The following is a 12819-nucleotide window of genomic DNA, read 5'->3' as shown; positions in this document are numbered from 1 at the left end:
CTCTTTATAATATGGGAAAAATTCATGTTTGGAACTCTCATGAGATGTTTTGTGCAAAGTGTCAAATTGTATAAAAACCATTTTGATCTATGAGAAGAGTAGCTGTCAAACGCCAGCTCCAAAGTACTAAAGTTGATTCAAAACTACAATGAGATAAGATATAAAAGGAACCATTTATTTTGAAATTGTTAACAAACTCATGCTAGTGACAAAGTATAATAAATTATGCTCTCAACATGATAACTCCAGAGACACATTTCTCATTGTTGGTCGACACTTTGGATCTGTGTGAATACATGCTAGTGCTACATTATAAATGCGTACAATTTTGTTTTCAATCGACCTGTTGGTTGGATATGGAAGTCTCTTATCCATTATATTTTCCAAGGATGTAGCATGGCTAGTCGAATAGTTCAATGATGAAAGGAGGTCCCCAGGATGCATCCCTCCAATTATCTCAAGTGCAACCACCCCAAAGCTATAGACATCACATTTCTCGGTCACAATCATGTTGTAGGCAAGTTCTATATGACAATAATATACAAAAGGATAATTAAAAACTTTCCAACTGCTAATAGACATAAAAGAAGTGTATGGAAATACCTGGAGCAATGTATCCCAAAGTTCCTACAATTAGCGTTTGGTTGGAAGAATCAGGATCGAGCAATCTGGCTGCTCCAAAGTCAGCAACAAATCCTTCCACTTTTGAGTTTAAGAGAATGTTTTTGCTTGATATATCTCTATGAACGATAGGTGGGCTGCAATCATGATGCATGTATGCCAAAGCATGGGCTACACCCTTTATAATGTTCACCCTCTTTATCCAGTCCACTTCAATCGCTAATTCGATGTCACTCAATGCACAAAATAGGCTTCCCTTTTCCATGTATTCGTATACAAGGAAGTTGCATTTTTTATGGATACAAAAACCATAGAGTTTGACAATGTTTTTGTGCCTCAGGTTGATTAACACTTGGATCTCATTCTTGAAGCTCAAGTCAAATGTCAGTTGATTGGCTTCAAAATGATGGAGCTTTTTCAAAGCAAATGTTTTACCGTTAGGCAGTTTTGCAACATAAACACTACCATAGCTACCAGTTGCAATGCAGAATTTAATGTTAAAATCCTTAGTAGCAGTGATGAAGTCTTCATATGCAATTGTTCCATCATAATGCAATACACAGCACACATCTCCATGCTTTTTTGTGTAGTGCTGAATTTTGTTTTGCTTAGTCTTTCTATGACGGTAACACATGAAACAAAGCACTAAGAAGAAAAATCCGAATATGATGGGAAGAAAAATCTCCATATAGAGAACATGTTTTTTTTGTTTCAGTGCACCTAGACTGTCCCGTCAAGTCATTGCATGATAAATCAACTCTATCAGACTTGGTAAAAATATAAGGGGGGACAATTCCAGCAAAGTGATTATGGGACAGATTTAAATGCTTAAAATTTGAAATATTTAAAGCAGGTACATCTCCATCTAATTTATTTTACTAATTTTGACATTATTTTGACATTATTTTACTAATCTCATGAAAATAACGTTAAAAGTGGCGGAAGGTTAATCAGGCATCATGTGGTGGCGTTGATAGCCGAAAGACAATGGCACATGCACCAATCAGCCGGTGTCCCGATGATTGAGTGCTATGTGCCTTATGTCCAAGGCTTGATGCAAAACTACTATCGAGCCGGGGGTCTCACCGGAAGCAGTCTCTATATCCCTATGGGATAGAGGTAAGGCTGTCTACATCTTACCCTCCTCAGACCCTACCATAGCATTGCTATTGGTGGGATATACTGAGTACGATGATGATGATGATGATCTCCATCTAATTTATTACTACTAAGGTCCAAGTACTCTATGTAGTAGCAATCACTTAGATTTTGAGAAGACAAATCACCTGACAAATGGTTTGATGAATAATCAACATAATAAAGTCTTGGCAGCCTTATAAATTCAGGGTGAACAGGACCCACAAGCCTATTATGATTAAGATCAAGTCGTTGTAAGCTCGTCATGTTTGCTATATCTAGAGGTATGCGGCCACTTATGGAATTCATTCCAAGGTTTAAAATTTTCAATCGGCTTAGATTGTCCAAATTTGAGGGAAGTGGACCATCAAAATTGTTGGCATCCAAGTTCAACGTTTCTAGCTTTTGTAAGTTCGTGATTTCCTTCTGGATGGATCTATCTAGTTGATTTTTGCTCAAATCTAGAAAGATGAGATTGACCATGGAACCACAAGACGGCGGGATTGGGCCCGTAAGTTGGTTTTTACTAAGATCAAGATAATATAACTGAGTGAGATTGGCAAGGGAAACAGGTAAGTTACCTGTGAGGCGATTCTCCGAAAGTGAAAGATAGTTGAGATTTGGCAGCAAACCAATCTTCTCTGGGATGCTTCCTTCAAGACCACAGTTATGAATATTAAGGGTAACAAGGCTTGGAAATAAAGAGAAGTCAAGGCTTCCAAGAAGAGGTCGATCCCCAAGGTAATGACTGTATAAGCTCATGTCCATGACACCTCCTTCTTGATTGCAAGTGATTCCATGCCATTTACAGTGATCAACTGAAGCATTGGCATATGGCCACCAATTAGTTGCAAGCAAAGCTTTTGCTTCTAATGATGTACTGAAATCATTGGCTGTGGTTTCTGATAACATGAAAAAGAGAATGATCATAAGAAGATGATGAGTAATGGTATGCTGCATTATGAATTTGGTAAAGGAGGAGATGGAGGGGTGGTTTGCATACATTAGTTTAATTTGTATATTCAAAAGCCTAAACCGTCTGCTTTTCATGTGCTTCACAATTAATTAAGGGAAGGCTGGTGGCTATATAATATATAATGCCCCTTCGTCTCTTTTAAATTTTGACTCATTCCAACCTTCAGTGGAATCAATGGCATGAAATTGATTTTCAATTATAAGCAATCAAGTTCATGCAACATTGAAAAGAGTTTTAATTGTATTTTATCTGTCATGCTCCAAGTCAATAATAACCCATTAATCATTTGAAATATTTAAATGATTAGCTTATATTGACACGTAAATTTGCTTGTTCATGGTGTTGATGATAATTATAATCTTGAATCGTTTTCCAAAAGAAATATTCCGATTCTATAAAATGTTTTGAGTTGCATGAAAACCCCTTTGGGATAATCCAAGAACACTCGAGTTTTAGACACGCAACTATGTAACATGAACATGGAGATCTGTAAGTGTGCTTGTTTGGTCATCTTGGACTCTTGGTAGAAATATTAATGATAATAATTAGCATAAAGAGGGCGGCCCTACAGTATTAGTAAGTAAAGTTAGGGCTTGAGGCCCCCCAGAAATAAGGGCCTCCGTTAATTAATTTTTTATATTCATATATATACACATAGATATTAAAAATAGTTGGTGATTTAACAGATCTTCTACGTTGTTGTTGGTTATAGCCATAACCATCAATCTTTCCCACATATCTAATTTTAATCCACGCAGGTTTGGTTCCGGCTCTGTTTAACCATTCTTAAATTAGTTATTTCATGTTCACAATTTAATCCTTTTAAGACTATTTTTTTCCAGTTGTTTCAAAAAAAAATTCCATGTATATACCATGAACTTGTATTATATATAATTCCTATTCCTTTTCTAAACTTTATAATTCATATACAAAACACATGTCTCGATAAACCTATAATAAAATGAAGTGTATGCATATATATTCTTTTGATTTGTATTATACATAAATCAAACTTGTTTTTAAAACAAAATTGAAAATGTTGTATTTTTATATACGAAACACGACAATTGCTAGGTAATTTTTTAAAAGGTTATATATTTTATACTTTCATTTCTCTAACTCTTGGTAAGGGTCCTAAACTTTTCCATCGCTTTAGGCCGTCAAAATTGTTGAGCCGGTCCTGAGAGCATATGCAACGCGTATTAGTGTAGTTTTTAAGTCAAGTAAAAAAACAAGTTGCTTCCTCGTATTTTAATCCCTCCTAAGAAGTTGCTTTTTCATAAATGATCTCCAGCTGTCCTATTCCGTCAACTAGATTATAAAAATAAGTTATTTTTAATTGCTATGAAGGTTCCAAGTACTTTAAGGGTAAAGAAACGAACGAATGTACCCAATATAATCCAACTTATAGTACTATTATTGAAAGGATTTACGGAGGTTTTACTTGGAAAACCTTACCTTTGTGAGGCTGCTCCATCGAGACCACCGCCTCCTAAACTTTTTTCCCGGGACAATTATAGATAGGGTCATAAGATTCATAGAAGTTTATATGACCTAGATAATTGCAAGAATTTTGAAAGAACGCGACTTAATTTTTCTAGCACAATCCATATTCCCCTCTAAACTTCTCGTGCGTCTAGCTACAAAGAAACAAAAGAAGACAGCTAAGATACAAGACAACGTATAAATGGGTGATAATAAAATTCGAATCTAGCCATAATAGAAGTGAGTTAGAAACAAGGTTCCAAGTTGGAGCTTAACCGGAGTCTCCATTAAAAACGACGACGATCCATGTTTCACATAGCACATGATTCCATTTTTAGCTTCATTCGAGATAGTGACATAGAGCATAGCTTAAGATAAGATGCGGCATTAATCCTGTGTTTTGTGGGAAATCCATAGGTTTCATATGTAAATTCATGGATAGATTTTTGAATTGTATATAAGATCACTTTCATACTAACGTATTTAGTTTTGTATATGAAATCAATAACTAGATAAGACATGGTTATTTCCATTTGTAATAATGAAAAACTGAAAAAGATTAAAATTTTACGAGGAAATGATCCAAGAGTTGGTAGGTTATTATTTGAACCTGCTAGACACATGGATGTTTAGTATTTGGATCAGACATGAGAACTCGAAATTCAAATCGAATTGAATTTGAATTTCAATGTTCGAATTCGGTTTCTCAAAATTTTGAATTTGGTTGAATTCGATTCAATTTTAGTAATCGAATTTTGAAATGAATGTGAAATTATGATTTTTAGTTCGTTTTGAATTCAAGTAATACCTTTTATTTTAATTATATATACACATATTTATAATAAATAAAAATTAACATACCTTTTTAAGAAGAACAAAAAATTTGGAATCGTTATATGAACATGTAATTGGATGTTACCACTTTGAATATTTAGGATATTTTGAATGTTGCAATATTGAAAGGTCTATTTGTTATATAAATTTTTTATATATTGTTGTTAAAAATTCCAATTTTGTAGTAGTTTTGAAATTAAAATTAAAAATAATTTTATCTTTTTTGCTGTAATCGAAACGAATCAATTCAAAATAGAAACTCGAATTAAATGGAATTTAAAATTGGCTATAATTTTAGTCATATTCGAATCGAAGTTGTCAAATTTCAAATTCAACTTCAAAATTCTGAATCTATCTTCAAAATTTCAAAATCAAATATTCGAAATTTGATTGATTCGTTTAACATCCCTGTCTGGACAATGAGAAAAATGGTAGAAATGACTCAAACTTTAAGCAAACATAACTTAGCTAGGAATGAAGTTACGATCCGGCTCATACCTAGCAGATAGAAAGGTCTCGACAAGCAAGATAATGTGGCAAACAACCGTAGGTGGTTTGGCTCAACTGCTAGACCAGGATTCCTTGATTTGGAGCCCCAGTTTCAACATGCCTAGCTTTGATAAATTTATTCAATTTTTCGTACTTTGTTTTTTTATTAGCTTAAAACACATAAATCATTGATTTGCATAACTTAAGCAGTTACTTATTGTATTAATTTCAAGTTTTTATGATTAACTTGTAACTTCAATATTTTAAAAAACCTATCAAATTTTGGGAATCCATATTAAAGATTGAAAGAGGTCTTGTAAATGTTTGTTATTTGAGAAGTTCATCTCTATGACAAATGATTTCATGAGCTTTAGCTGAACCCGGTATTATACTACGTGTTAAAAGTTTAATCAATGCTTCATAAACACAGATACGTCGACTCTTTCAGTATAATCCGGTGTAATAAAAAACCGGTTGTTTATGGTATGCTAATTTGCTAAAGGCCCGCGCAAAATCGATGAACAATGTTGGGTTTTTTTCACTTCATTATGTTGGTGAATTTTCTACATTACGTTTGGGCTTTTTCTGAACTATGGGCTCAGAAGTAGTAACATGAATTTGCTTATTGTCGGACTGAAAGTTGCCAGATGGTCGGAAAACTAATGCAAGCATTTTATTTACTTGTGTCGAAGCTACATACCAAGCGTTTGGTGGTTAACCATATGGTCCATATGGGCCAACTTAGTTTACAAAGAGAACCACAGATAAAAAGGGTGAAAAGAATTTATAGTCATTTAAAAAAATTAATAAAAAAAATCATAACTCAAAATTTAATTAAAAAAATGGAAAAAGTAAAAACACAAAAATGTTTCCACCGTCTTTCTTCTTTTCATAAAAAAAACACAATGGTAAGTGAAAAAAGCCGTTGTATCTTTTTGTTTATCATTGTGTTTTGTGTTTATTTTCGTCATTGCTTGTGTTTTTTTCCTTGACATTGTGTTTTTTCTTTTATTGTGTTATATTATTCAACATTGTCCTATATTTTATTCGGCATTGTGTTATATTTTGCTATCTATTGTGTCTTTTTTTAGTTATAATTGTGTCTTTTGTTCATTTTCGTCATTGTGTTTTTGATCTCGGCACTGTGTCTTTTCGTCAATTTTTTTATTTTATTGTATTTTTTTAACCGGAATGATGATGGAAACATTTTAGCTTTTAAATTTTTTTTGTTTTTATTTATATTTTGAGTTATGATTTTTTTATTATTTTTTTTAATTTATTTTTAAAAGGTTTTTTATATGTTCACAAATTATTCTCATACTTCTCATTTTTGTCTTTCTTTATATTTAAATTTTACCTGAACCATATTGAGTTGATCGACTACCAATTACCAGACTGATAATTGGTTCACAACCACCCAACCGACAACTTCATTTATGAATCCATTTTAGACTATATAACCAAACCCTTAAAACCCATACTTAGCCTAGGTCTACCATTAAATTTTTTATCGTCAAAAATGAATACTAGTGTATCATAATTTCTTGTTGAACAGCAAATTTCTTACTCCTTCGTATTTGAACCAAGGACATGTAGGTGTTTAAAAGTCTTTGCCTCTGTCACTATACCATCAACCCTACTCTCATAGTCAACCATAGTTAGTCAGCTTGATTAACTTAAAAGCAAACTAATGGGTATGTAATTATTGATAAGATAGTGGAGTTTTAAAGTTTGCTTCTTGGCCAAAATATATACCACTTCGGTTACTTTCCTTCATAATGGATTTCATATATAATGTGGAAAATGGACATAACATCAACATTATATTATGTTAAGACAATGGTTGAACATAAATTTTACATATATAGCTATGATTGTTGGGTTTGAATTAGATGCATATAGGTCATTTTTCATAATTTAATTAAGGCCCGTTTTTTTGGTGGACAAGTTAGTTGCCCTAGTTTGTAATTGTAATCTTTGATTCTTAGCTAATAAAGAAAAAACCTTAGTTGTAGCCTATGGATGTGGGCTCTCGTGAACTATGTTAAAATTCTTGTATCATTTATTACTTTTTGTTTTGTACTACATATTTATATCGTATGTGCTCATTTGTGTGTTGTTTCGAATCTGTCCTAACAATGATAATGTTAAACTCTTCATATATGTAGAGATGGTCAAAAAAACCGGTCCGGGAACCGGTTTGCCGGTTTAAACCGGAAACCGGTTTTTACGAAAACCGGTTTTTTAAAAACCGGTTTGACCGGTTTACAAACCGCCGGTTCGTATTTCGGTTACAAGTTTTAGAGCCAAAACCGGTTAATGGAAAAACCGGTTTTTTTTAAAACCGATTATTATGAAAAAAACCGGTTATTAACCGGTTATTTTAAAAAAAAAACGGTTAACCGGTTATTAACCGGTTCTAACCGGTTTCTAAACCGGTCCTAACCGGTTAGACCGGTTAGGGTTTTGACATACAAAAACCGGTTATTAACCGGTCCGGTTATTAACCGAACCGGTTTTTTTTCGGGCCAAAAAAAACCGGTCCGGTTAATAACCGAACCGGTTTTTTAAAAAAAACCGATTTGTGCACCTCTACATATATGTAGTACAAAACAAAAAGTAATAAATGATACCAAACATTAAATGACGTGTATGGTTACCAAACATTAAATGACCATTGAACAATAATTGCACAAAGTCTAACATATATCATTTATCAAAAATTTGTATCATATTGAAAATATGATTTATAACATCTATTGGATGTTTCTTGCCGACAATACATGGCATGTGAATAAAAATCTCATGACTATTATTCAAATACTTTATTTTACAACATTTATCGAGTCCAACTCGTTTCGAGTCTAAAATTTATTGTGTTCAAGTGCAAAAATGAGCTTGAAACATATTCTCAAATCCAACTCGATCGTTTTGAGTCTATAATTATCAAGCATTCTTTTTACTGTGTGTGTTTATTTTGTTTAGCTTTCAAGCCGTTATCTTGAATTCTTGTAAAATTCATCCAAATCGAACTTTATCTAGTTTAACTCGATAGAACTAATCTCCGTTATAGTTCAGGTTGATTATAATTTGTTTGGTAATCTCGTAACTTGTTTATGGGTGTCTTTATGTTTTTGGTTTAATCAGTTTAGTTTTCATACGATAGGTTTAGTTTTAAAGGCTTGTAGCATAGTTACATCTACGGGTGGAAACCACAACTTATTGTAATTTGATCCTTTTATTTGAAATGGAAAACAACTTATTATTTGAGAAATGTTAAATAGGTTAATGTAATTTTAAAATAAATAAATAAAAATTTGCATATTGTTTCACCTGGGCAAACTTAAATTTTACAACGGATTATTTAGGATCGTCATGATCGAGTGACTCATAAAAACCTTCTCATCTTAACACTGTTACCATCTCTGTATATAAAATGTCCAAGCTTTGCCATTGTATATGTGACTACCATCTCCATCACTCTGCCACCCAGTGACGGATCCAGGAAAATTTCTCACATGGTCGGTTATCTAGCGCTAATTATTAAAATTTTTGGTATTTTCGAGTCGGGTCGGGTCGGGCCACATAAAAAAGATAAAACAAAAATAAATTATAAATAAAAAACAATATTACGTCAATCGCGAGACGCATTAAGACAACAAGGCCTCGATTTGGTGCGCAAAAGCGCACCATTTTACATATGCAATAAAATATGAATAAACTTTATATGATTTTTACATAAACAAAAGGGCAAAAGCGAAAAACTTATATATATAAAATAAAAAAAAAATAAGATAACAAAATAAAAAATAAAAAACTAATTAATTCAAGAAAAACTAAAAAAGGTACGCGATTATAACTATGTTAAAACTAAAATAAATACCAAATTTATTTAAATCATTTATCATTTATGTATTATTATTAGAAATAAAAGAAATTGAAAAAGTTAGGGAGAAATGAAAAGTGTTTGAATACAGACAAATAAAGTAATAAAATATTACTTTTTACATCAAACTTCTCCCCCTAATATCTCCTTATCCACTCCCGCTGATATCATCAGAAAATGTACCGGCATAATTTATTTTTCTCAATTCTATCTTTTCTCCTTATTATTCTCAGTATTTTACAGGGGTCGGTTCAAAATTTTACAGGGGTCCGTCACGATTTTTACGTATATATTACACTAAATCTTTTTTTCTCACGGGGTACGGCGACCCCTGCAGTCAAACTCAAACCGTACGTCCGCCCTGCAGTCAAACCGTACGTCCGCCCCTGCTACCACCACTTTCATTGACACCGTACAATATCACCACAACTTAACATTGTCACCAGACCTCCACTAACACCACATGTCACCGCCACCACCACTAATTATGAATTATGTATTAACTTTCGGCCCCAGTTAATTAACTTTGTCAAGATGATGTTTGATTAGGTTTTTTCAGTTTGGTTTCTCAAGGATATACATGTCTATGGATCTTGTCATTTTGTCGGTGTACATGCATATCATTACTCATAGTCACGCCAGATATCTAAAAATGTAGCATTTTGAATAAATATTATTCGAAGTTAATTTGCATAAATAGTACATCGAGTCTAGACGCCACCATCACCGCCACGTACCGACGTAACCGCCATATGCCGTCACCACCACTACCACCACCGACACCAAAACCGCCATCATGTCGTCAAAGCTAACACCTGTCACCATCAATGGCCACAAAAATAAGTATAACCGGTAAAGTCGTTTTAATACTTTTTCTATAATTATTCAACTCAATCCAATATATATCATTTTAATTCAGGCGGTAATGACCGGAACCAAATTGTTACTTTTTTTAGAACATCTTGTTTTAACAAGAACTCTTTTTGAATCGAACCAGTTTTGACCCATCATTCAACCTGACTTTACTCAAGCATTTTGCCATGCTTAGTTTCATCCTTGTTCATTTATTTTTAAGTAAACAAATGTTAAATCATTGTATTCAAATTTTCATTTCACTTTAGTATGTCACGTCGTCGTACCGGAAGTGACTCCACTAATTGCACTTACTAGGCACTAAGGTGTAATAATTTTTTACTATATCATTTTGTAACCATTCATTAATCAGTGTTATTAATTAATTTTTTTTAAATGACAACTTTCTTTTGTATTTAGGTCACCGCACTTTTCAAATTGAAGAGCATGTTGTTTCAATTTGGTCAGATTATGTTATCTTAATCGGGCATACGTAGGCTTCAGAGTTTGGCTTGTCTCCAGGGAAACCATATCGTCGGCTGCCACATGACAGTCATTGTGCCGACACAAGAGCAGAACTCTCTAGCGTAATACACGGTGGGATTGGAATTCGCGAACTAACAGCCTCACTAGGCCTAGTTCAAATCATTCATTGTCATAACTCACCAAAATAACACAAGTGAGGATCGAACGTTGGTCTCCACTGTCCACTAAAAAACCCAAGTCTTACTACCACCACTAGCACTATAAATAAAAGGCCATTTAGTGACACACGTTTTTATTGGCATTTAGCTTTTTTGCCACTAATGAAGTTTTTAGTGGCACTTGGTGTATGCCATCATTGCTTATAACACATTTATAGTGGCACTTAGTTTTAGTGCCACTAAGTTATGATTTTAGTGGCACTTTGCGTATGCCACTAAAAATCTAGTGTCACACGTTTTTAATGGCATTTAGCTTTTGTGCCACTAATTTAGGTTTTTTAATGGCACTTTTTGTATACCATCTTTACTTATAACACATTTTGAATGACACTTTTTAGTGCCAATTTATGATTTTAGTGGCACTTTGCGTATGCCACTAAAAATCTATTGTCACACGTTTTTAATGGCATTTAGATTTTGTGCCATTAATTTAGGTTTTTAATGGCACTTCGTGTATACCATCTTTACTTATAACACATTTTTAATGGCACTTTTTAGTGCCATTAATTTATGATTTTAGTGGCACTTTGCGTAAGCCACTAAAAATCTAGTGCCACATGTTTTTATTGGCATTTAGCTTTTGTGCCTCTAATTTAGGATTTTAATGGCACTTTGCATATGTCATATTTGCTTATAGAATATATTCAGTGACACTTGGTTTTAATGCCACTAATTTATGATTTTAATGGCACTTTGTGTATGCCACCAAAACAGAGCCAAAGGACGAGCCTAAGCTTGTTAACTTACGAGAGCTCGAGCTCAGCTCGCGAGTACTTTTTCAGCCTCGTGTTTGGCTTGCCGGTACTTTTAAGGCTCGAGATTGACTCGTTTTGAGTTCCATATATAAATCTAGAGCTCGACTTGCGAGTAGATTTATAAGCTCATGCTCAACTCATCTAACTTACGACTTCCCGCTTGTTTAACTTAAGATAGCTCGAGCTTAAGGTTGGATCGTTTAAGTTAAAACTTACGAGAGTTCTAGCTCGAGCTCTACTCGTTTAATCTCGAGCTTGGCTTATTTCGAGAACTATTTTAAAATCTCAAACTCGGCTTGGAAATAGCTTTTCAAGCTTAAGCCTGCCTCATGAGTAGCTTTTTAGGCTCGAGTCCGACTCCTTTAAAAATTTAGAAGTTAATAAACATGCAAATAAGCAATGGGCCACCGTATGTTACTGTTGAATTCTACAATTCATTGCAGGCGTGACCTCAATTCTCCCCAATTCGAGCCCTAATAACATCAATACGGTGAAACAAGAGCCAATTGACTCCGCAAATTTATCAGAGATCGAAATCAATGAAGCGGATAAGAGTATTTATATTCTTTTTCCGTATTATGGTGGCTTTGGAAATTGAAGAATAAAAGGAAACAACTGAGAACGAGAAGGTGGCTAAAACTAGTGGCATTAAATTAATCGAGACCATGTTAAGTCCCATAACCATGTGATCAATAAGTAATATTTGCCATGGTACAAGAAAATAAAGTTTGTCTTTCATACCGACGATGAATGTAGATTTGAATATAATTTCAATGAAGGTAGTTTGTTGGTTTTAAAAGTTGATCAGTGAAAGAAATCGGCCATTTGTGTTTAAAACGCATGGCAACATGAAAAGTTTGTTTTGGTAACTGTGAAAACAAGTTTGAATGGTTTAGTTTGATGTTTAGATGTTTTGCATTGATACTTGTTATGAATGTTGGTTGTTTGCTTTTAAATGCTTTGTCGTTATTTGATTTGGTGGTTTAGTTTTTTATTGCATGAGTTTTTATTTTATATAACTCTTATGATTGTTTTATTTGTTTTTGTTAATGCATACTACAAGATTTACTAGCCCTGCTT

General features: G+C 33.5%; 1 protein-coding gene across 1 annotated transcript; it reads right to left on the bottom strand.

Annotated features, from left to right (window-relative positions):
• Positions 1-2718, bottom strand: LOC143626174 (MDIS1-interacting receptor like kinase 2-like). The gene is made up of 3 exons (XM_077096327.1): positions 1865-2718; positions 604-1238; positions 1-524 (listed from the first exon to the last, which is right to left on the bottom strand). The coding sequence occupies exons 1-3, from the start codon at positions 2716-2718 to the stop codon at positions 232-234; spliced, it is 1782 nt and encodes a 593-aa protein (XP_076952442.1). The 3' UTR covers positions 1-231.
• Positions 2719-12819: the final 10101 nt, after the last annotated feature.

The sequence above is a fragment of the Bidens hawaiensis genome, unplaced genomic scaffold, assembly GCF_021521415.1.
Source record: "Bidens hawaiensis isolate Kalapana, Puna unplaced genomic scaffold, B.hawaiensis_p1.1 tig00004283_1, whole genome shotgun sequence".
NCBI lineage: Eukaryota > Viridiplantae > Streptophyta > Magnoliopsida > Asterales > Asteraceae > Bidens > Bidens hawaiensis.
The sequence above is the reverse complement of the archived record's forward strand: the minus strand, read 5'-3'. Positions and strand labels throughout refer to the sequence as shown.

What these genes read in the sequence shown, in the direction of transcription:
- LOC143626174 (XM_077096327.1), bottom strand. Translation starts at nt 2,718, where the DNA reads ATGCAGCATACCATTACTCATCATCTTCTTATGATCATTCTCTTTTTC. An exon ending in AGTGATTGCTACTACATAGA is followed by an intron (nt 1,239 to 1,864) that starts GTACTTGGACCT and finishes TTACCGTCATAG; the next exon opens with AAAGACTAAGCAAAACAAAA. An exon ending in TTTGGGATACATTGCTCCAG is followed by an intron (nt 525 to 603) that starts GTATTTCCATAC and finishes ATTGTCATATAG; the next exon opens with AACTTGCCTACAACATGATT.